This window comes from Chelon labrosus (assembly GCF_963514085.1).
Source record: "Chelon labrosus genome assembly, chromosome: 2".
Lineage (NCBI taxonomy): Eukaryota > Metazoa > Chordata > Actinopteri > Mugiliformes > Mugilidae > Chelon > Chelon labrosus.
In genome coordinates this window covers 31,735,384-31,760,112 of record NC_140338.1, presented here as the reverse complement: position 1 = coordinate 31,760,112, position 24,729 = coordinate 31,735,384, and the positions used below count along the sequence as shown (strand labels likewise).

Sequence of the window (24,729 nt, the reverse complement as noted above, 5' to 3'; positions counted from 1 at the left end):
TGATTCTGATCATTTGAATGGGTGAGCGAATACTTTTGGTAATATAGTGTATGTACAACTGAAGAGAGACTAGAAAATCTAACTTTAAACACACAAATAATTACAGAACGGACTCAGTGCCACTCGTCCATGAGCGGTTTTGTTGAACACTTGACTGACAGAGTTGCTTCATGTCGTAGTTTCAGTTTGGTTGCTGATTCATTGCTGCTCTCGGCCCCGTTGTGACTGCTTCCTGCCCCTTGCCTCTCTCGTCTGTCCCTCTCTTCCTGCCCCATGCTGCTCTTTCTTTGTTTGCCTCTTCTATCTTTCTTTCTCTCTCAGCCCATCACTAACCACTTCTCTCTCTGTCTTTGTCTAGAGTGAGTTTGTCTAGAGTGTGCTATGACCAGCTTGTTTTGTTTTCCAGATCTCTGTTACAGATGGTCGCCTTTCTGATGAATGATGCATTTCTGTATGGGCATACCTCCGCTGCTGGCAACGTGCTTTGACTGCACTTTCAAAAATTATGTGTTTGTGATTATTTTGATGAATTTTCTTCCGAGGTCATTGTAGTTCCCCAACACATACAGTAAAGGACAGTATGCAGCTCCACCTTTCCCTTCAAAGAAAGAATGAATGTTTTCTTAGATTTTTATTTCCATCTTATTGTCCACTTCTTAGCCTCTCTACTGTGCCATCGGTCAGTTTGACAAGAATAGGAAATGGTGTTTCCTGCCAGCTAGTCTTTTCAGCAGAATAATGCAAACTGGCCTTTGTGGCAGATGTCTGCGGAAATGACATACTAGTTACTGTAAATCCATTAGAGAAAGGCTTTGCAGACTCCTCCTTCTCTCATAGTGTGTTTTGAACTACACTAAAGGGAGCTATAGGCATGGTTGTAGTAATGGATCTCAGGCTTTCCCATACAATACATTATGGCAGCCCGCCAGGGTCTAATTTACTCAGTCATGGACTCACAACAAATCAGAAATATTTTTGCACGTTTCAAACAACGTTGCGCTTGCGTTTTCCTATTGCTCCTGAAAGCATCTCATTTAAGTTACCGCCACTTCTGCAGATTTACAATTATTTAAAGAGACTTTAAAGAGAAGAAACAACCCCAGATGTAACGTGAACTAGCTAAACTTTATAAGTGCTAGCTGAATATGAACAGGCTGCCGTTATTTGTCATTAAGTACAATATCCACAGTATTCTAGGTGCCATATACTGTATAAATAGTTTTTAATAGTTAGGATAGCATAATTAGAGGCTTCATCAGGCTTTATGATCATGCTAAACTTCCCACTAGTCATTTAGAACTGATGGAGTCACTTGGATGAGTGGTGAAACAGAAAGAATATTTTCTGTCAATAATGGATTTTTGAAATTCTATTAACTGATCACTAAGTTGCTGGGACACATAACATAATTGATTCCAGCCATGGATGACTGGTGCAGGACTTCCCCTCTTGGCTGTTTCAATACTAGAAATAACAATGTGACAATACACAGGTCATCTAAAAAAAATGCACTTACATGCAGTTGAAAATGAAAATAGCCACCTATTTTGGATCATCATCAGATGAGATGGCACTCTTGTGTTCCTCATAATTACTCATCATCTTTTACTAAAAAAAAATTTAATCTCTCTCTTTTTTTTTTAGTTCTTATTTAGTATAGTTTATTATGGAAAGCAAATTAAAAATATCATTGAATTTTCAGTTTTTGTTTCTGTATAAAATGTGGTCTGGACCAGTTCTATCTTCTTCCTCTTCTGTCTTCCTCCTTTATTATTAGTTGTACTTTTGAACACAGCCAGAGCTCGTCTGTCCTTCCTCTCTCGTATAAGATCAAGTGTCAAGTCACTGTTAAAATGGCATTTTCACTTAATGTCATGTTCACCTGCCTACACCATAGTGGATTTTAGAGTGTCCCATAGCCATATGAGTGCACTGAGCACACCCTCTACAATAACAGTTGAGCTCTGTGGCCTCACTCCCCGAGAGACATGTCCTCACATTTCACTGGAAACTGAGACGGGTTTTGTGTGTGTGTGTATGTGTGTGTCTGTATGTGCATTCATTAAAAGTGAGTTTCTCCTCTCCTATTTTTGTCCATGTCATGCACGCTTGCACAGTCTCGCCTGTCCATGACCTCTGTGTGGACACTGTCTCTGTACCGAGTGGTCATTATCACTCGGGAAAACTCCAGGCATTGTACTCACAGTGGAGGACGCACCACGCTTGGTCTTGTCCTTCTCTGTCCAGCTCTAGGCTCCTCGACGCTGCTCGCACAGTCTGATTGAATTAGCCTCGCTGGGTGCCGTTATCTATCGGATTAGCTCCTCATTACTTCCCTGGACGCCCCAGCTAAATGTCCCTCCCTGATCAGCTTCACTAACAAGCTGCACGAGATGAGTCGTTTATGCCTCTCCTCTTAGCTGTCGCCATCTTTGTAGTGTTAAACGGGGTGAACAGCTAGACATTGAAGTTGGTTGTTCTGTATCTGCTTGACAACTGTTGAGCTCAGCTACTTGAAAAAGTGTCCATATGACTGCCATGACTCGTGGGTTGTTTCCTCTCTGTGCTGCGTACATGTGTGTTAGATCACGCTGTAAACATCTGTTGCTGTTGGCATGTCTTTAACACATGCTGTGTTGGAAGTGACGAGGTATGATCACCACCAACTGGACAAATGGCACATCCTGAAAGGACTGAGAGCTCATTGTTGTACGACTGGATACTGACGACGTGTTTGCTGAATCACTGATCCTCTGACGCCATCCATTACAGATGTATGTAAACAGGATGATATGATTATGCATTTATCTGAAGCGGGCTGGTTATGAATAAATTAACCAATTTTCTCAGTAGCCTAAACACAAGCTGATGTCTTTAATTTATTCCAACTAAAAAAAAAAAATATCTGCTGATTCATGCCTGATGAAAAATGACTATTCTACTGAATGTTTATTGTTTTTTTTATTTCTGTGGTATCTCCAAATGTTCCAGCAATGATTCACACAAATAACTTTAGAGACAGAGTGATCCATTTTTTTTTTTTTTATGACTATAAACTAAAATACTGAACAATGAACCGTAACATAAATGATCACAAATTAGTGTAGTGTGGAAAACAGGCGTAATGTGACGACACAGAGCTCTTGCCAATGGAAATTTAAGAATAGTAGTACCTTATTAATAAATATGATGGATGAAGTTGTTGAGGATTGAAGAATTAACTGCCAATTCCTCTGAGGGAGTTTGTGCAGGCTTTAATGCACAGCCATAAAAAGAATTGTAAATGCAGTTCCGAAACTAACAGCATGTTCACGATGAACAGTGGAAATTTCTCTGCTAGATTCATGTTACTGAAAACGTGACAACAGCTGAGGCCCTGTGTTTCAGTCACAAGTTTTCAATCTCCATGTAGATCAAGCGCTTCTTCAAGAAAATAATGTTACAGTATCTCCATAACATACTGATATTTACTGTAGCTACATTTTTAGGAGGTGCACACCAGTATCATACGTTTTTAATGTACAACGTTAAATCAAGCTTTATTTGTCGTAGGAGTAACTTTGATCGGCATCTCTGCTTAAAGCTGTGGATAAGAGGAGGGTATGTGAAGTAAGACGCGTTTAAAAAAAAAAAAAAACAACTCCTTCCACTTCAGTTACACAATCGCTTTACCATCTTGGAGATAATCACTCTGCAGCAAGGCTCTGCAAAAACACAACGATCTAATACTGAAACACTACAGCCTCTTTTAAGCCACAGCAGTTCCTCCCAGTGACTGATGCTGAAAATGTAGGCAAACATTTCATCAGTGTTTTTTACTGTGGTAGGTGTGGATCACATGTACACACACTTAACACAGGGAGGAGGAGGAGGCACTGAGGATTAACTGTGTCACGGTAAAGTGACATCTTGGATGAAGTAAGATTTCTCCTGGTCTTGAAGAAAGGTCACAGTCTCTAGTTAGAAAAGCAACAGCCGCCCAGGAAATGTCTTATTTGCGTCATCATTTCGAATACTTTCAGTGAACTGTCCTGCATAGCATCTAGATTAGATCGGACTCTGTCGGAGAGATGCTGATTAAATTATATGTTTTTGTGCTGGGGGCAGAGTAATGGTTTTTCAGCAGAGTGAATATTGAACAGTGCTTTTAATAATCGACTGCATTTATGAATGTCAAGGCAACAAATTAAAACACATGTCGTCCACTGATTTAATTCCATTTCCAATAGTGGCATCAACACCTTAGCATTACCAGCTGTTGTATTGGACTGCATTTGACTGTACATAGTGCCTTACACACATGTAGTTCATTATATTTATTGAACAGATGATTTTGTCCAGAACTACTCAGTAACTATTCAGTATCCTCAACATTCTCTGTATTCTAAGGGCTGTGACACACTAATCCAACGGTCGGCTGTTCAGAGGCGTCTGTGACCCTAGTTCTTTCAGTGTGTTCCTCACCATTGGCCCTAGTCCGACGCCTGATGCTGGCTTTTCAGATTAGTACATGTTGAATCAATGATGGAAGAGAACTAGTACAGGAAAAGAGAAAAACAAGAGAGATAAGTAAACAAAATAACCAAGTCCAAGCAGCCCACTCACAAACTTTTTGGCATTTTGGAACTCATCTGAATATTCAAATAAACAAATACTTTCTCAACTACATGATCATCATCTAGAATAATAAACTGTAGACAAACTGACCATCTTGATTCTGGAGAGGCCAGCTCTGTACGACAGTTTGTTGTTCTTCCTCGATCCCAGCCTCCCACCGAATAGCAGCTCCACCAGTTCTTTTTATTTGAACCTCAAACACAGGCTATTGCCACCTGCTGGCATGAAGAGTTATTTCCTTTTACACAGACACACAACACATTCGTCAGCTGACTGTTGGCTGTAGTCTTTGTGGTGCATTCATGTGCAGCTTTTTGGTCCAGACATAGGTAAAGTGAAGCGTCTTCACAGTTGGATTTTTTATTTTTTTTACTTAAAACAGTCTTGATAGTTATTGTTAGTAACACTGGGAGGTGAACCAGAAAAGGCTCTTTTAGGGTACTGCGAGACTTAGACGGTGTAACTTACACACATGGCCTACACCGGTGCAAGCCATTTATACTTGTGCGCTCGTCAGTGTGGCTCGCTCTGTAACAACACCACCCAAACGCTAGTCTGCGCTGTTTTTTTTTGGGGGGGGGGGGGGGGGGGGGGGGGGGGGTTTGCCAGTCGGGCTCCTTTTTGTTTATACATTTCCACTTCCTGCTTCACTATCAACAATGGCAACTGAAACTTTCGCCGAAATTTCACCGAAGACGAGTCACACAAATGTCACACAAATGTTTGTAGGAAAGGTTAACCTCCTCAGTTAACCTTTCCCCGATGTGTTCAGTCTTTATTAATCCAGAACAATCAATTTGAAAATTGCGAAGATGATGAAACAGCCAAAAATACTAAAGTGGAAATACACTACTACCAAGCCTACCAGTCACAGCTCTTGCGCAATTGACGCAGAAGTCTAAACCGCCTATGAGTTTTCAGGTTCAACGGCAATGTTTAATGAAATGCTTTTTTAGTCACTGTAGGTTTGGCCACAGCTACTAAGGGACAACTGCCCATGTTATTGTGAAGCGCTAATATGTCATAGGAAGCTCATTACCGTAAATACCCAGAATTCCTGGTTGGCTTAGTCGGACTTTTCAGATTACAGGATGTAATCTTGTCTAGGTGTACACAGATGAGTCAGTTTTATGTGGACAGGCAGACAGACTGCAAAATTACAGCCATAATTAGTCTCATGATCCTCTCACGTTTATCTGATGTGACATGAAATCGTTTCCAGCAACACTGGTCAATTTTCCAAAGCTGTCGGTTGTCATACTGTGAAGAAATATTTTATTGGTTTGTCTCTACTACTGCTTGTATTCTGCTTCTGAAAGCAAGTTTTCCCACAGATACAGAAGTTTGATCATTAGTGTAATCAAATGTTATTCAATCTCAATCATTGTAAAGACTGCTTAGCATTGGGTAAGGAAAAGGTTTGACTTCCTGTCTTTGGTCATCTTCAGGGATGCGACAGATGACTCCTTCATCTTTTTCTTGTGTTGGGCTGCTTTCTGTTGGCTAATGGCTAACAGTAGCCCAGCGACAGCTAATGAGCTGTGTGTAGCTGGTTGTAACTGCAGCACAGAGCTAACGGCTAGCTTTCAACCTCTGTTCTCCTTTCTGTGTGTTCGCATCGTGTGAGTCTACATGCCTCATTTTTTCACCCATAATTTTGTGACATGTCACTTTAAAAATACGGTAATCTGGGGTGTGTAAATCACAGCAAGAAGAATCCAGTGAAATCAGTGTTATGATTACAACCCACAGTAACAAGCCAACAAACGATTAAGAATGTAAAATGAAATGAGTTCAGTGCAAGAGTAAAAGAAAAAGACAGATCCTACAGCACAGTGGTCAAACTCTGCTCTGCTTGCACGTTTTACATGGTTCTGCTTTAAATCACAAGTTATACATCACACAATCTGTCCTATCTTAAATATTGTACTTATTAACACAGAATATACACCGTGTTTAATTTCCTGATGGAAAGATGATGTTATGGATAGCATTACAGTGCTAACTGCACCTACTACTGCTGCTTTATTTGAAGCCGTATGGTGTGTCCATAGGAGAAGGGGAACCCCCACTGGGCCTGTAGATGAGAGGAAATAAAAGCTCATGCAGGCAGCAGAAATGTGTCCTCTTTGGCTTTGATCCAATACTTAGAAAACGCATCCTTCCCTGATTTCCGCCCTCAAGATTATATCACCGACCCAAGTGAGAGCAAAAAAAAAAAACCCCTATCACAAATTCACCTCCAGACAGATGTGATTAATTGCTGAACATATGCAGACGAGGAACACTTGACATCATATGTGATTAATGCCAAAGATCCAGGAATGATTTACAAAACCTCCAAGAGGGCGATTGTATTCCTCGTATAAAGAGTCTCTGTTCTTATTTTCCTCTGCGTCTCACTCACCACTGACAGCAGCAAAATCGCAGAGGAAACAGGAAAGGCCTGAGCAGCTTGGTGTTGGGACGGATATCCTCTTTCGGAGGCGTTCCCCCTCCTCCCTCACTTAACTCTCTCTCTCTTTATCTCTTTTTATCGTTTTTTTTTCCCCCCAGCCCATTTTGCTCTCTGTGTGGCATTAACTGTTTGACCGAGCTCAGACGCGAACTGAAGATTTCTGCTCCTCTGTTAGCTTTTTGGGTCATCAGATCTGACTGAACTATGTGTTGGCATGGTGATGAGGAAGATGAGGACAGCTCCGAGGTGAAGTGTCGCTGGCTCTTTTGTTTGATTTGTTTGTTCCTGTAATAGAGTCTGAGTGAGATTTCAAGTGACTGACAGTCTCTCGCTTGTGTTCCTGGCTATGTCTGTGGCTAGTTGAGTCTTCAAGTGTCACATTGTAATAAATTGTAGGTCTGCTAGAGGTTGAGTGAGTACATTCTAATAATATACTAGTGCTGAAGTCTCTATCAATGTTTTTCGTGTAAGTTAAGACAGTTGCTGCATTTTTCAGACTGTAAAGAAGGAGTGGACCGTGAGAAAACAGTGAATGAGGACAATGGACAGCACAGGTCATGGGACATTCGTAATTCACTTTGATGCTTATGTATAGTCTGAGTTGTAACACATTTGGTGGACAGACAGTCCTGAAAACAGCATCTCAAAGTTCTCCTTGTAAACAGTTTGGACACTACAGATTTGTTTTGAAGTATTACACACGCCAGCTGAACAAGATATTTGTCCATTCCTCATTGATCCTCCGGCACCTCCTCTCCAATCCTACTGCTTCCTTTTCCACTCTTGTTGTTTTTGCCCAACTTTTCCTCTACCCCCCATCACTATTTTCTCACTCAGTCTTTCCTCCCGTTACCATCTTATCTTGCTCACCATCTCTTCCTCTTCTGTTTTCCTCACTCTCAACACCTCTTCTTACAGGCTGAGGGGGAAATTTAGGCTTGATATATATTCTGTTCTATAACTACACTATCTAACATGTTTTTCCCGCTCCCTCCCTCCCTCCCTCCCTCCCTCTTAATCTAACCCTCCAGAGCGACCCAGGCGGGCTATCGGTTCTGGAGCAGCTTGGTTTGGACCAGAACTCGGACTTCTCAGACTCCAGTGTTCAACAGCTTCTAGACGAGCAGCGTGAAAGGATTCGCAGAGAGATCCGCAAAGAGCTGAAGATCAAGGAGGGAGCTGAGAACCTGCGCAGGGCGACGACTGACAAAAGGAACGCTCAGCAAGTAGGAGTTAACAGTTACCCTTACGCCCTCTTTGACAAATCAGCCATATGTTTTCATTATTTGAGGAAAGAGGATCTTAAAACTGGATTTCTACCCGGAATAGAGGATTTCAGAATGTATTGTTTAAGCAAAACCTCATTAACAAATGAGCAATGATAGTAGCAACAGGAAGCCAGTGTAATGACGGCCGTCTGGAAATGTGGCTGGTGAATCAGACGCATACTGGTTCACCGGAACTGTGATAGATCTGACGGTATGTTAACGTCTTATCCTGTTTGTTTTTGCAGAAAGTTGGGACTTTCTAAGGGATCTGACTCTATTTAAAATGTTAAAGTTACCAGTGTTTTACCGTTACTTACTCTGCAGTCTGCTCGCTGAGAACGCTGAGTATGTCCTTATTATGAGGAGTCTTACCTCCAGCATCACAGTTATATTCAGACAGCAAGAACTTTTTCATAGTTTCTATAACTGTTGGAAAAAGTCAGCATGTTTAAGCAGCAGGAACTGAAAATGACAATGGAACTGCATTTCTTAGCACTCAGTTTTTTGGCTATATTTTGCTCCTACTGCAGTTTAGCTACTTCCCCCTGTACTAAAGATACTTTGAATGACCTAAGTGTATCATATGCATGAATGCAGCCCCTTGCAATTGTCATTAGAAAAGAATTAAATATTCTTAAAACATTAGCAATGTAGCACTTAATATAAGCCTTGAACAATGCAAAAATGCATAGCAATAGATCAACGAAGAAGTCCAGGCTTTATCGATTCTACATGCGAAGGTGTTGGACTTGGGACCCATCTGGGACACACTCCAGACCCCTACAACCCCCCCCCCCCCCCCCCCCCCACCCCTCCCCCCCTACACGATAAGCTCTTATAAATAATGTAAGGGTGTAATGTTGTTCTTTGTGGTGCAGAAATATGTCAGAAATGATGTTGCTAAACCAGCCAACAGACACAACTAGAACTAAATCAAATTATCAAAATACTTGGGTCCATAATTTAAGCCATAGTATGTATGTATGTATCTATGTATGTATGTGTGTGTATACATATATACAGAAGGCTTAATGCCTGTGCATTACCTACAGGTGGACAGTCAGCTGCGGTCGTCGAACCGCAGGCTCGACAACCTGCATGCTCAGCTGCAGGAACTGGACGCCCACATTGTGGTGAAGGGAGGTGAGGAGAATAAAGGTATGTGAGAAGTGAAGACCTGTCACTCCTGCCATCCACATATCGCTGTCATTTATTATTTGATGAGCATGAATGTATTGTGCAACAGTGATAAAATCTGTTGATTCATCAGCCATTAATTCACTGGTTTAGCTGGCATAATGACTTGTATAGAAGTGTGGTATACTGTATTACATTAAAGACAACCTAAACTTTTTAGTTAAAAGTATGACCAAACCGATGTGTAGCATTTGAAATCTAGTGCTCATCATGTTCCAGGGGTGTGTTTCTTCTTATGTGTCAAGGTTTTCCATTTAAACTGTATTTCGTATGAACTCATAGCATCAGACACCATCCATTGTTTTTTCTCTTGGTTAATGTACTGTGGAAGGTCCAATAGTCTCTGTAGTTTTTAATAAGGTCTCAAAAGCAGTTTTACATTTCTTACTTCTCTTAAAAAGAAGGTACGTTCAGTAGGGATTTTTAACACTTATGTCAACCATCTTCTAATTTAATTTTGATCTTTTGAAACGCGGCCTAAGACTTCTAGGCAGTACATTACTTATGATTAAACATAAGTAATGTTTCATGATGAGTAGATGACCAAATTATACAGATGACCACGAAACAGTCATCAGATCCATTTTCCGTCGAAGCTGCTGTTGAAATCCAAGACTGCAACAATATTATTAGACGCTGCATGAAATTCCCTCAAGAGCATTTTTTACTTCAGAGCACACCATGTGAACCCTCATCTTGTTCCTTATTATATCATGCCCAACATTTCCTTGTCTCCACAGATGAGTGTCCTCAGTCTCCAGGGGCAGAGAGTCGCACGTCAGCCCACAAGGAACGCATCGCAGCCCTGGAGAGGCAGCTCAACATCGAGCTCAAAGTCAAACAGGGAGTTGAGAATATGATCCCCATCTACTCCAATGGATCCACAAAGGTACGAGGCATCTACGGGACAAAGTATAGGTCAGATAACATTGACTACACGCGTCACATGTTGTAGGACAAACCATACACATTCTGCACCCCTCCCCCAGTAGGCTGATAACATATGCTGTGGGTGCATTCATGATCCGTAACCTTGGCATTTGCTGACTCAGATGTATATGTATAAAATCTGATACGCAGAAACCTCTTCCCGAAGCAGACGCTTCACTTGAGTAAATTAACCCCCCCTTCCCTTTTTCTATTCAGCTGTTTCTCCTTGCTGTTTGACCTTGCTCTTATACCTCAACCTCCCTCACTGACTCACCATTTCAAGATTTCAAATCATATGAGAGCTATGGTGATCATATAAAAGGAAAAAACGCCAAGAAATCTGTTTTCAGACAACACAATCGTAAAGGGATATATGCCTTTTAGCTTGCCATGGGGAGATTTCCTTATTGTTTTGTTCCTGTTACTTTCAGGATAAGAAGATGCTGCAGACTGCCCAGCAGATGCTGCAGGACAGTAAGACCAAAATCGACATCATCCGCATGCAGATCCGCAAGGCCGTACAGGCCACCGAGCACAATGACGACACACAGGGTGAGTGTACTGTACTGTCTGAGCTTATTTGTGAACATTTTCTCAATGTATAATAGAGAGATTTGACAGGAAACCATAGAAGAGAGAACTATTTGCCCTATTGGTAGTTACATCAGTGTAATAAAACACCAGTACACTCATTACTGGTAAATAAATGTTCACTGATTAAATTATATACAAATCCTGACAATTTTACAAACTGCATTTCTGTGGTGACATTCCTGCACAAAACCACAAGCCTCATACACTTAGTGATGCATGCTCCATCATCCAGCTGTCAGAGGGGTATGTTTAGCTGACTAAACAGACTCATCAACTCATCTGTGTGGATAGTGGTGCAAGTTACCAGTGTTTCCCACAGAATTTGACTATGTAAGCGTGGGGGCTTCCACTTGGGGCTCAGGTTTTTCTCATGGGGGTGGAGGGGTGTGGACTCGCACGCTGGCAGCAGTGGCGAACACCTTTCATACCCACATCAGATCAGACTGAAATAACTCTAGTGGTGTTAGGAGTTATTTTGAAGGACGAGAATATGAAGACGTACAGAATGTGATAGCAGCATAAATGTAAGCGTGACTCAGACTTAGGGAATCTAAGCTGTTATGCACCCAAAGACAGTGAAAATGTGTCTGTTGTAGATAAATCAATAAGAGTATTTAGCTTATTCGATGCAAACCTCACTATCAGTAACATTTAAGTGTTAGAGATTCTTGATCCTGCACATAATGAACAAAGTTGTCACATATGTACGTAAATGTTTCTGACCAGAACATTTTAGCTCACTTGTTAATAGCAAGCTAAGCCGTTAATTGCAATTAGACTCTTCTTGGTTTATAACAGTAATCAGCCGGCCATGGCAGGGTCATTTGTCAGGGCCTTTTTCATCAGTTTGTCTTTATGTGATGTGCAGCCCTGCTTTCTTCTTCTCTGTTTGTCCTACATTTTGTCCTGAGCTGCAGGTCTAGACAGCAGACACACAATAGCACAAACAGATCAATGAAGAGCTGGCTCAGTGCTCTCACATCACTCTGCCCGCGTCTTGTGGCAAAGAAAAAGATGAAGAGGATAGTTTGGTTTTATACTCCTTTGACCATTTGTGTCTGTATGTGTGGGTGGGTGGGTGAGGTGACCAAATACGGGCATGAGCAAAATGAAGCCTCTGAAATGGCCCACCTGGCACATTACCACAATCAATCAAATTCACACATAGATGTACAACAAAAATAATTCAACAAAGCAGCTTCAGCAAAGCAGCAGATGAAAAGTCCCTTTGACACACAAATCACAGTAGCGGTTTTGTGTGTGGAGGCAAAGCAGCAAACGTGGTCTGAGCAGGTGGTTGCATACATTATTAATTTATACGCTGATCAGGCATAGCATTTTGACCACTGACAGGAGTAAATAACATTGACCATTTTGTGACAATTCAATGTTCTGCTGGGAAACATTTGGACCTGGCATTCATGTGGATGTTATTTAGACATGTAGCACCCACCTAGACTAGACCAGGCACCCCCACCCCACAGCAATGACACTCCTTGATGGCAGCAGCCATCCCCAGCAGGATGCAGCCTGACACAAACACACAAAACTGACACAGACGCACACAAAACGCTTTAGGAACAACTGAAAAAAAAACAAAAAAACATGAAGAACAGCACAAGGTGTTGACCTGGCCTCCAAATTCACTAGATCCCAAACTGATCAAGTATCTGTGGGATCATCCACAGAGGCCCCTCCCCCCACACCCATAGGACCCAAAGGCCCCCACTAACATTGTGTTGCCAGACACCACAGGACACCCTCAGAAGGCCCATGTCCATTCTCTGATGAGTCACAACTGTTTTGGAGGCACAAGGGAGACCTACACAATATTAGGAAGGTGGTCATAATGTTATGTCTGATCGGTGTATGTGATGCACTGGTCATGCACTTAAAGTTCCAATCCAATAATTGCTAAGACCTGTGCACTTCTCTCTGGCACATCATATGTAGCAGGTGAATGGGTTACAGGCAGTGAGTGCTGTGGACCATTAAGGCCCCTCTGCTGGGAAAAAGGGCGGGTTGATGACGGTCACAGGAGGTGGATTAACTGGTAGAATAAAGAGAGAGAGACGGTGAAGGGAGGGAGTAGAAGTGAAACACAGATTTTAATGATGGTGTATTCCCTTTGGGGCTATCTATCCCTCTCTGCTCATGTCAGACTGAGGGAGCTTATGGCTGTTAAGTCAGTCTTTTAAGGCAAAGACGATAATGGCCGATCGGAAGGAATATTTAAGGGACATTTAATGGCATACTTTAACCGTCTGTGTCCTCCATGTAGAAAACCTGAATGTTCTTTCTACTGCTGCAAGGTAATAATAATATTATTAATGTTACTGACCAATTGCCCCAGCAGTATATTACCCACAAACCATCAGCCGCTGACAATTTAGTTTATTCAGGTGTGTTGTGCTAGTAGCACTTTTAACAGGGATGAGAAAAGGCCTGACGTGGCCCTCTGATTTTTTTTTTTCCTCTTCAAACTATTATTCTCAGTCCCAGCTGATGCTGACTCATGTGATATCTGATCGGTTTGTCAGACGTGTTTACATATATACACAAGTTCTCAAGACCTATAAACAGAGTGTAAATTTCAGTTTCACTTCTCTCACACAATTACAGAGAAAGCTCAAGCTCATATGTCTGCTTGTACACTTTGTCTGCCTGATTGCCTTTGATGGTTAACCTTAAATTCTCTCTCCTCTTGATCCACATGGTGTTTTTTTTCCCGCTCTGTCTCTCTTCTTTAAACCACACACACACGCACACACACACACACACTGTGTATAGTGTACACAGACAGTCTCCAGGCACCACACCCGGTGGAGGGGTCATCTAGCGGGGTCTGGGCTCCAGGCAGAACACCTTATTAGGAGATAAAAGCGGCCACATCACTCTCCACCCCTGCCCCCCTCTTTTCCTTTCTTTATACTCATGTCTGATGCGGCGTTTTGAACAGCCCATAAGTCATAAAAATGATTCTTGACCGCTCCTTCTGTGCCCTTCTGTCCTTCCTCTTTACTAACCTGACATTTGAAAGCCAAATGCGGATTTTTTTTAATGCTATTTATTCAATTGTCAGTTTCCTTATCTCACACTTCCTCGCTGTTCATCCTATGTCTGCATGCTCCATTGTGTTTGCTGCCCACTGTGAGAGCCTGTCACTGTGTCATTAAGCTAGCCGCTTGGCTGTAATTGTGCTTCGTGGGGTCTGCTCTGAGGCTTACCCTTCTTTAAGTATGTTTTCCTTTTTGACATGAGAGCATTACACTTCATTTTGTGATTTAATCTGACTTCCATTACCAGTCTTTTCATTTCAGGAGTCAAATAATTAACTGTGTGTGTTTGGAATTTGAAGTGACCCTCAGTCTACTGGGGAGAGTGTAAATATGTACAGTATATAATGATTATTATACAGTAGATTGTTATTTTTCTAGCATCACTATCAACAGAGAAAGCCAGAGGTCAGTCGAAGTTAGAGAAATACTTTTTGCATTAGTGTCGACTGCCAAACTTAAGGTAATGATCAGGCACTTTTACAAATCTACATACACAAGAAAGGCTTTTTAACTGCTCTGTTTGCTTTTAAAGAGGGGACATGGGGCCATTTGGTAACAGATGTGGTAAGAGCTACTTACTGGGTGAACACTTAGACGCTGCTTACCTCCCTCCAGGCTGTGCTAATGTTTTCTTTGTCCGACTCTTGTGTAATGCATGACACGCATTAAGGCATTAGCCTAACTTAGTATGCCTAGGGGAGTTCCCTAAAACACAACACTGCCAAACAAGTGCTTCAACATCCACCTGACTATAGACTCAAAACAAAACACTACTTTTTAATAGTACCCATTTAGCCACTACATCAAAACCACCAACCTGAGAAGTGAATAACATTATTGATCTCATTATGATGTAATGTTCTTCTGGGAAACTTGGGTCCTGAGTCCTATGGCAGATTAGCCACACAATTCATGCAGTGATTGTGTAAAATCACCATCTCTGATGGGCTTTATTGTTATTTGTCTGTCCCACCACATAGGAAACCATGACCTGTGTGGGGTAGAGCTCCGTATCGAAGAGCTGAGACATCACTACAGGGTGGAACATGCTGTTGCTGAGGGGGCCAAAAATGTCCTCAGACTCCTGGGGGCCGGCAAGGTTCAAGACAAGAAAGCTCTGTCTGAGGTTAGTCCAGAAACACAAACAACACAGAGACATCCTGCAAAGAGTTTCCTGTCACACACTTCAAAGCATACACTTAGACACTTGTTGGACAACATCTGTATCACTGGTATTACACTGACACACCAATGTCAGCTACTACATCAGATACTGACCTGCTCTTCCTCTGTCATGACCTCTTCTGTTCTTCTTCTTACTTCCATCCGGGACTTTAGTCATATTTGGCATTGTCACTCGTCTAAAATATTTCTCTTAAATGGTATTAGTTTAGATCAGTGCGGTTTTTTACAACATCGTGACACCCTAAGGTGTCTGGATTGGATTTAATTTATGGCTCTAGGAAAAACACAGGATGCTGAAAGCAGCAAAGCAGTCTTCTGAGAAGTCAGATATTATACAGAGCAGCTCCAGCTAATGTACTGTGCACTATGTGTTCATAAAAAAACATCTGAAATATATTTTACAGCAGCAGCTGTTAGTGCAAGTACTGCACTAAATCAGAATAACTGTGTCTGATGAACTGTGTCAGCACCAGTGAACCAATCTGTCTCCAACACAGAGCTATAGCTCATACACCTATATTTAATTATTTAGACAAAGTAAATATAAGCCTATATTCCCTACACACATACACACTAACTATAGCAAACAGAGCAGCAGTCGATCAGAGCAGCAGTTGATTGCTATAAAACGTGTCCCAAATATGATTTGATTATTTTGCACTGTGAGGCTGGGTTAGCATTTTTTAATAAGTTGTCAATCTTGTCATTTTAAGCAGTCGACCAGTGGATATAAATGTATATTAAAGCACGTCTGTGTAAATGCTGTGCAGGCACAGTCGCGTCTCAGCGAGGCGTCTCAGCGGTTGGACCTGCTGAGGGATTCTCTGGACCATCGTCTGGCAGAGCTGCCAGAGGACCATCCCAAAGCCAGCATCATTAAAGAGGAGATGGTCTTGGCCTCCTCACCCGCTTTCAGCTCCCGCCACGGTGCCCCGTACCTTCATAATCAGTACAGCACCCTAAACAAGCCCTCACCTCTCACTGGTATGTTTTACAGATCAACACTGGGTTGTTCAAGAGGTCCTACTCAGATTAAGGGATGTAGATACCTTCACACAGTAATCTTTCTAAAGTCTGACCCCATACGATGAAGCAAATATATGTTTAGAGGCTTTTCATTGTGTTGTTTAGATGAGCATAAGTGCTACACATTGGCTGTGGCGTATTTGTTGCTGTATCTGTGTGGAGCCGTCTCATCAATTGATTTAGTATGATGAGTTTTTCCCTCCTTCTGGCTGTAATGTCACAACCATCTGAGCAAACAGCGTCTTGTTTTTGTTTTTAACAACAAAAGGCACAAACGGATTGATTCATTTTCGCTGATTGTCTGAAAGCGGTCAGATAGTTTTTATGGGTTATGTGAACCAAACTTCATACTGTTTCTAACTGGTGTTTATATGCATCTTATCATTAATAGCTATTCGTGGAAGTGATCACTAGTGCACACAGTCCAACAATATGCGTGCATGTCTTCACAAATATATGGATTTTGAGTTGACACAGATCATTTATCTGGCCTGTGTTTTCCTCTGCCATCAGGTACCTTACAGGTGCAGCTGCTGGGCTGTGTTGGACTGTTGGAGGTGGTCCCAGGTCGTAATAAAGGGACATCTGTCATGCTGCCAAGCTACAGCCCCGGTGACACCAGGTCCTTCATGAGAGGCAGCAAAGGACTCTATGGGCGCAGTGGCTCTGTCAGCGGCAAGACGCCCAGCAAGACAGACGAACTCTCCTGTGAGTTGGTGTTCATGTGCTTCAGTTTGAGGACATGGATGTAAACCTTTTTCTTCCATTACCACATCAGCATTACTTTCCATGCAGTGTAGCAAATGCATATGAGCAGCGGCAGCTTGGCAGGCAGGTCAGGTTAGATACCACAGGTCAGTGCTCACACAAAACATCAGCAGTTTTCACTTGATCGCCTCAAAACACTGAAAAAGCAGCCCACAAACAGCTTTTCTTAAGGTCTTGCACTTTCTAAGATGTCTCAAAGGAAATCAGTGCTTATATTGTATTGCAGAGCAGTTTTCACCACAAGTGTCAGAAGTGCCGTGTACTCTTCAGGAATGTCACCTATAGAGGAAATCATTGCTGTGTGTGTCTGTGTGTGTGTAGCTGAGGTGAGTGCAGTGCTGAAGCTGGATAACACAGTGGTGGGCCAGACAGCTTGGAAGACTGTGGGAGAACAGGCGTGGGACCAGACGTTCACGGTGGAGCTGGAAAGGGTCAGTATTCACACAAACACTCCCACTGATCTGCACATAATCACGGAACACTCCACCAAAGGAGCTGCAATGTAAATACAACTGCCTTTTTAGTGTGTGTAACACTGTTGCCTGGCTGTGTGGTTGTGTGTTTCAGACGAGGGAGATGGAGATTGCGGTTTACTGGAAGGACTACCGCTCACTATGCGCTCTGAAGTACCTGAAGCTAGAGGAGTTCCTGGACAACCAGAAACATAGAGTTCAGCTGGAGCTGGAACCTCAGGGCCTGCTGCTGGCCGAGGTACACACATTCACAAATCCTTATATATACACACACTATGTACAAAAGTGCACATACATGTTCTTGCATACGTGACACCTGCGTGCTATAAATACCCCAAGACATGAGATGGTGCGCATGTCCACCTACCTACAAGCTGTCACCTGCACCTGTACTGGAAAAACACTGCTTTGATAAATCATACTTGAAAGGTTCTGTTTGTGACGGCTGAAAATAAAATATGGGTTTTTATGTTTTGTTTTTTGTGTGCGTTTTCCAGGTGACCTTCTTTAACCCGGTCATAGAGAGAGTTCCTCGCCTCCAGAGGCAGAAGAAAGTCTTTTCTAAGCAGCACGGTGGGGAACAGAGTGCAGAGAGGAAAAACTGCTAATCTGCTGTTTCTCTGTCTTTTTCTATTCTCTAAACTTTGCACAGTTTATACAGAGGAACTGTTTTGGTGAGAGTGTCTTTTTCTTTATGAGAAAATGAACTCAAACCTTCATTTAGACCACAGCGCCATCTGGCGGTGAATAATTTGATGACGATTTGATTGCAAAGGGCACTCTTAACACAGTCAAGTACAAATATTGTTGCACTTGCAATGTACCATCCAATAATCCTCGTTTTAGAGTTTTGTGCATTCTTGTATCAAAGTTCTTAATATATATTTCTGGAGGAACAAGAATCTTTTCCCTCCCACGTTTCTGAAGACGTGGGATGGTAGAAATTAGTTTCAGATTTGTTCTTGACTTGCTTTCAAACTTCTTGGACTTAACTCACACTTAAATTATTGTGCCTTAACAACAGTCCCACATCAGATTTTTATTTTTTTTTTTCAAATGCAACGCTGATATTTGTTGTGTATATCTAAAATAGAAGAAGCCTGTTCAAAGAATGCTGGAAAACTAATTTCTAAAGTGTGGGTAGACAAGACATTAGTGACTCTAGATGTGTGTGTTTCCAGGCAAGGCTTTCCTTCGGGCTCGTCAGATGAACGTGGATATTGGGACGTGGGTGAGGCTGCTTCGAAATGCCATCCCCACCGTCAACAACTCGGGCACCTACAGTCCCAACACACACAGCCTTCCACTCAGCTCTGGGTGAGACAGTTACACACCGCAAACATCTGTAAACACCCACTTAAATCTACAGAGCGAACACTCTGCATATGTGTGTGTGTGTGTGACGTTTAATAGCTGTCAGCTGGACTTCGCTATCAACCACATCAGCATTCCTTGAACCTTTTTCCTTGTGTTTCCTGGCAAAGACTAAAGCATACGATGCTTTTCTCTGCCACACATCTAACAACCTTGTGTGTTTTGTTTCATGTCCGTTTGTCTGTCTTCATCACTGCGTCGGTCTGTTTGTGTGCGTCTGTGCGGATGTTTCAGGGAGATCTCAGTGGAGAAGTTGAGTCTGGACAGTGACTCTCCGATAAGAGGCGATTTCAAGAGAGACGTGGACACACACACTCCGGGGAGACAGACAGAGAGAGAGGACACCCGGGAAATAGGGGAGGTGTGTGACAAGAGTTGGTGTTTTCAAAAGCATCCTTTCAAGCTACTGTAGTTAGAAGACCCAAGCCTCAAAAAAAAGATTATCTTTTGTTCCTTCCATCAGTTATTGATGTAAAAACCCATACTACAGGCCATAATTTAAGTCTGGAGGCTAATAAATTTTGCTGAATTAAAATTAAAGTTAATAAACATACCTCTAAAGAGGCCCATAAAGTCACTCTTGCCACATTCATTTCACATCATAGTTATAATAATGACCATGTTTTAACGTCTGCACCACATTTACACCTCAGAATCATGGACATAGATCTCCAAAACAAAGCAAGCTAAAACAAATAGGTTGAAAAAGGTTTACTACTCATCCATGCAGCTTCATCAGTTCAGTTTTTGTTATTTAGTTTGACTTCTATTCACACCTAGAGTCAGTGGTTCTAACAACCCATAAATGGCCAGACATGGATAGAGATTAAAACTCTATCTAGAAACAAGCTTATATATTTAAAAATATATGGTGTTACACTTCAGGTGCACTGTTTTTTCCAACAGTCACACAAATAACTGACATTGTGAACATTCACAGTAGGAATATATCCCATCTTTACAGCCCTTCCAGTATAGGCATGTAGAGCTGCTTAAACATCTTCGTCTTCAGTCTCCTTTCTGTTACATCATCGCTGTTCTCATAGTCCTTCCTGTTAGCAGTGCAGCTACTGAGGGAAAAAAAGGACTGTGTCCAGCTAAAGTGTCTTCCCAATACCTAATAACATCTTAGTTTACTGGAAAAAAATCTATATTTTCAAAAAACCTGTCTGTTTGGATGACTACTACTGATCTGTACCGCTGTAACTGGCTCCCATCAGGTTTAAAATGCAAAGCAGGGGCAGTAAGTGTTCCTCCAAACTTTTTCTATTGTCTTCCATTTCGTGTGTCATCTCTCCCTCTGCATGTCTCTTCCTTAATGTATCTTTCCTCACATGTCCTCCAATAGGATCAGCTGCCAGTCATCGAGCCCTTCTCCCCCCGAGACCTCACCCCTGAGTCCCCTGTCCAAACCCCACCTGTTAACAGGTACACACACGTACAGATTTTCCTTTTTTTTTTTCTTTTTTCCTTCATTCATATACTCGTCTGTTTTTGACTGATGTACTGTAGTTTTCATAATTAGACTGCTGACATATTACATTTTGACATGTGGCAGTAGAAAGAGCAGAGGTGTAAATGACAAAAATGATGTTGGCTCTGTTTACTATTCTTACTATCACAAAACAAAATATTAAAATTTCCTTCTTAACATCCGTCTCTCCAGTAAGCAGAGGAAAGGTCCTCTGTCCCTCCATGACTTCAGGCTGATTGCTGTGCTGGGACGGGGACACTTTGGGAAGGTACAGTTTTATGGATTTACTTTTTAACACTTGGAATCCGCAAAAAGTGGTTCAACAACCAGATCAATGGATGCACAAACAAAAGTTGTTTCTTGAAACTAGCAAGAAGCTGAAAGGAATCTGACCATATCCAGACCATTTGTAAAAAATATTGTTTATGTGAACCTTATGTGCAAAGGTATAAACAGTAGTAATGAAAAGAAGCAGCTTTGAACTTGCAGTAGGCTTGTCACAATAATCAATAAAGTAATTAATCGCACGATAAATGAAAACAAACTCATTTTGCCGGCCTCTATATATTGCCCTGTGCATGCGTGTTTGTTTTCCTCGTCTCTCTCTACCAAACAGGCTGGATGACAAGAGGGTTCACTCTGTGCATCGGTCTCGGCACTTAGACGCGTTGCTTCCATAGGATAATGAATGGAGTGGACCCTCCTGTCAGTCATCCAGTCTATTTGTTGTCAATTGTCTCAGTGGGGGGCCGCTAGCATACACACACACACAGAGTGCAGAAAGTAAGCCTCGTGAAGAGTAGAGAGAAAGGTAACTTGTGTAGGAATAAAAGGGATGATTTCAAGGAAGAATGCCACAGCTCTAGTGTGGGAACATTTCGGATTTACACTAAATGAACAAGGTGAGCACATAAACACGGACGAGCCAGTACGTCGTATTTGTTTGAAAGTAGTACGCGCACCTGAAACACAACCACCCAGTCCAGTTTTCACAGCTGGGAAAAAAGCTGCCTTCGCCCCGACAGTCAACACTCACTGAGGCGTTTGGTCGTCAAAGTAAATATGAACGAAACAGCGCAAAATGGTGTGCGCTCACAGAGAGTGGACTTCACTACATTGGAATAGAAATGCAGCATTTTAATACAGTTGAAAAGCAGAATTTTGAGAAATACTACAATGTTTTTTGTGTTTGTTTTATTTATTTAGGATATTTAAAAGTTCTTGACATTCCAATGACAATGTTAAATACTCCTGAGAAATAAAAGTTTATTGCTTTTGAAAGGGTGTACTTTCATTATTATTCCATATTATCATTACATTAGTGAATAAATGGTCTCAAAATAATGTTGACAATAATATCGTTTATCAGCAATAAATTGTGGGACAATACATCGTCCAGACAAATCTGTGATCGTGACAGGCCTAACTTGCAGGTTTAAATAGTGTAAGATTTTATTGTAAGTAGATTTTAAAGTGTTTTTATTTCTTCAGCTGACTAAAGGAATAAACATGTAGCTCTAAAAGCCCTTAGTTAAAAAGTGAAACAAAGTGTGTGTGTCTCCAGGTGTTGCTTTCAGAGTACAAGAAAACAGGAACGATGTACGCCATCAAAGCCCTGAAAAAAGGAGATATCATCACTCGGGATGAGGTGGAAAGGTGTGTGTTGATGTGTTTATTCCTCAGTCCTGTGCTTTTATGATTGGTTGGTGTTTTTAGCCTGAAGCTGTAGAGCCAATATTCTATCTAATATCTATAAATGTCACTCTCATCTTTTTTTTCCTCTCATCCTCCTCATCCTCCCATCTTTCTCACCTACTCATCTCATTCTCACTTTATTTTGCCTCTGTGTCCATTTTGTCTCTCCCTCCTCCTCCAGTCTGATGTGCGAGAAGCGCATCTTTGAGACCGTGAACTTGTCCCACCATCCGTTCCTGGTCAACCTGTTCGCATGCTTCCAGACACCAGAGCATGTGTGCTTTGTTATGGAGTACACAGCAGGTGGTGACCTGATGATGCACATCCACACTGATGTCTTCACCGAACCACGGGCTGTGTACGTAACGACTGCATGTCTGACAAAGACAAAATGCTAAGAATTGAATTATTCTGTCACTGTTTGTGTCAGTCTGTACACTATTGGACAACATTTCTGTAATTGTGAATGACTAAACATGTTAATTATGATCCCATTTCTAAAAGGCACAATGTTACATTTACATAAGAGCTCCATTAGCCAGCATGCACAATACCATGATCAGGTAGCAAAATAGGATGGGGAGAAAAATCCACAGTCCTCGCTGTGTGTAAAAATGAGCCAGTTAAACCAAATCATCTGAGGCTTTCAAAATAGTCCAATACCTCCCTTCACTTACAGGAGTCATGTTAGAAAGTCTCTGAGGCCAGTCTGAACAACATTAAACTAGTAATAGTTGTACAACTGCAGTGCAACAGATGGCAAAAAGCTGCCTGCATTCAGACTGTGGTTTTGGTCACAGTCACAAATGGTCTGAAAGTAGTTTCCGTTATTTATTTGGAGCATTACACTCGGACTGCGTTCATTGTAGATTAATAATAATAGTTATTTGCTCTGACTTCAGGTTTTATGCAGCCTGCGTGGTTCTTGGACTTCAGTTCCTCCATGACCATAAGATTGTGTACAGGTGAGTAGAGACCACACAAACCAGTTTCTAAACTCTTGTATGTTCTTAGAAAATGTTTGGTGAAGAAGGTCCAACCACAAAATACTACTACTTTACTGAAAAGAAAATTAAAACTAAAGGACACAACTATCATTTTAAATTCACAGCAAATCTGTGGTTATGTTTTTGCAGATTAAATGTTTATTTGTAGTTGTGCTAGCGTATGTCTCTAGGTACGGCAGTGTCAACTTTTCAGGTTACTGCTTGTTACAAACAGCATACGTACATTCTCGATGCCCAGAGGATAAATCCTACTAATGTTGCTGCTCCTTTTTGAGCTTGATATTTGTATTTGGCACGGCTGTACAGTATATCACAGCCTCACAGAGCTGTTAGGGTGTTTTTATCTCCTTCAAAACTCCCACTGCTCATGGTGAAATACTGTACAGAGACACTGATTCTCACCTTCATCTTTTCTCCCTCGCAGAGACCTCAAGCTTGACAACCTGCTGCTAGACACAGATGGTTATGTGAAGATCGCGGACTTTGGATTGTGTAAAGAAGGTGGATAACGATGTTACTGACAGATGGGCTTTTTATAATATGCTTGAGTTCAGTTTGTCTCTGTTGAGGAAATTACTATTCAGGATACAAATACATTTTTTGAAGAAGGAAAAGAAAATAACGTTTTCTGTGTACTGGGCCCAAAAACACAGGGGTGTTGAAAAATGGTATATAAATATTAAAATGAACTACAGTGTGGCAGATTTTTGTCATCTTAGTGATAAAGTTACATCAAAAGAGACAAAGTAAATAAGGAGATACATCTCCCACACCTTCTGTGAGATTTTCCTAAAAGCTTTGAGCCACAAACATTTTCCGTCTCTCTGCAGGAATGGGTTACGGAGACCGGACCAGCACGTTCTGTGGGACTCCAGAGTTTTTGGCCCCAGAGGTCCTCACAGATACATCCTACACCAGAGCAGTAGACTGGTGGGGACTAGGGGTCCTCATCTATGAAATGTTGGTGGGAGAGGTGAGAAATAACATACACGTAATGAAAGCTTTGAGACTGTCCATGGGGATATAGTTAGATGTCAACACGCAGTAGAGACTTGTTAGGTTGATGTCACATGTAGCTGATGTGACACTGTTGCTATGGTTTCACCTGCGAGCTCTGCTGGAAAAAGCAAAGGGTTAATGTCACAAGATACTGAGAATACTCATCGGAAAATGAATGAATGATGATACGAAGAAAAAGAAAAGTAATGTCCATAATGTACATTTAATGTCAAATAATAGCTTCAGCCTCAACTTCACTGATAAATCATCGCATCAGAAAGCCCTTTCATACAGGTCCCGTTCAGATCGGGTACCACAAGTCCCGAGTGATCCGATTGCAAGTGATCACAGCTTCAAGGACATGTGTGAACACAACCAAGACACACTGAGGATGCATTTGAGATCTAATCACATTAGAAGGTGATCTGGACGACTCGTGACTCATTCTTTTACTAGTGTTTTAACACATAATGTATCCTGGCCACAGTGATGGACCACCTACTCAGCTGATGTCCTCTTGCATAAGCAGAGTTTTGCCTCATTCATTCAGAAAAAAACTCACAATTTTGAATGATCAACTGTAAAGGCAAATGCACCTCATGTGC

General features: G+C 41.7%; 1 protein-coding gene across 2 annotated transcripts in view; it reads left to right on the top strand.

Annotated features, from left to right (window-relative positions):
• The window catches only part of pkn1a (protein kinase N1a), a 51,260-nt gene that overhangs the window by 23,689 nt on the left and 2,842 nt on the right, over positions 1-24,729 (top strand). Inside the window, exons 1-20 of one of the 2 annotated variants that reach the window (XM_084555585.1) lie at positions 7,130-7,321; positions 8,107-8,301; positions 9,396-9,501; positions 10,281-10,429; positions 10,902-11,022; positions 15,104-15,249; positions 16,079-16,292; positions 16,848-17,042; positions 17,424-17,533; positions 17,670-17,813; positions 18,073-18,148; positions 18,757-18,892; positions 19,184-19,310; positions 20,298-20,377; positions 20,616-20,691; positions 21,988-22,079; positions 22,300-22,476; positions 23,021-23,083; positions 23,550-23,626; positions 23,956-24,098. In XM_084555585.1, coding sequence (XP_084411711.1) covers positions 7,280-7,321; positions 8,107-8,301; positions 9,396-9,501; positions 10,281-10,429; positions 10,902-11,022; positions 15,104-15,249; positions 16,079-16,292; positions 16,848-17,042; positions 17,424-17,533; positions 17,670-17,813; positions 18,073-18,148; positions 18,757-18,892; positions 19,184-19,310; positions 20,298-20,377; positions 20,616-20,691; positions 21,988-22,079; positions 22,300-22,476; positions 23,021-23,083; positions 23,550-23,626; positions 23,956-24,098 — 2,469 coding nt within the window. In that variant the 5' untranslated portion in view covers positions 7,130-7,279. Of the gene's footprint in view, positions 1-7,129; positions 7,322-8,106; positions 8,302-9,395; positions 9,502-10,280; positions 10,430-10,901; positions 11,023-15,103; positions 15,250-16,078; positions 16,293-16,847; positions 17,043-17,423; positions 17,534-17,669; positions 17,814-18,072; positions 18,149-18,756; positions 18,893-19,183; positions 19,311-20,297; positions 20,378-20,615; positions 20,692-21,987; positions 22,080-22,299; positions 22,477-23,020; positions 23,084-23,549; positions 23,627-23,955; positions 24,099-24,729 lie in introns of those variants that run through there. The other variant, XM_084555586.1, reaches the window with a different exon arrangement.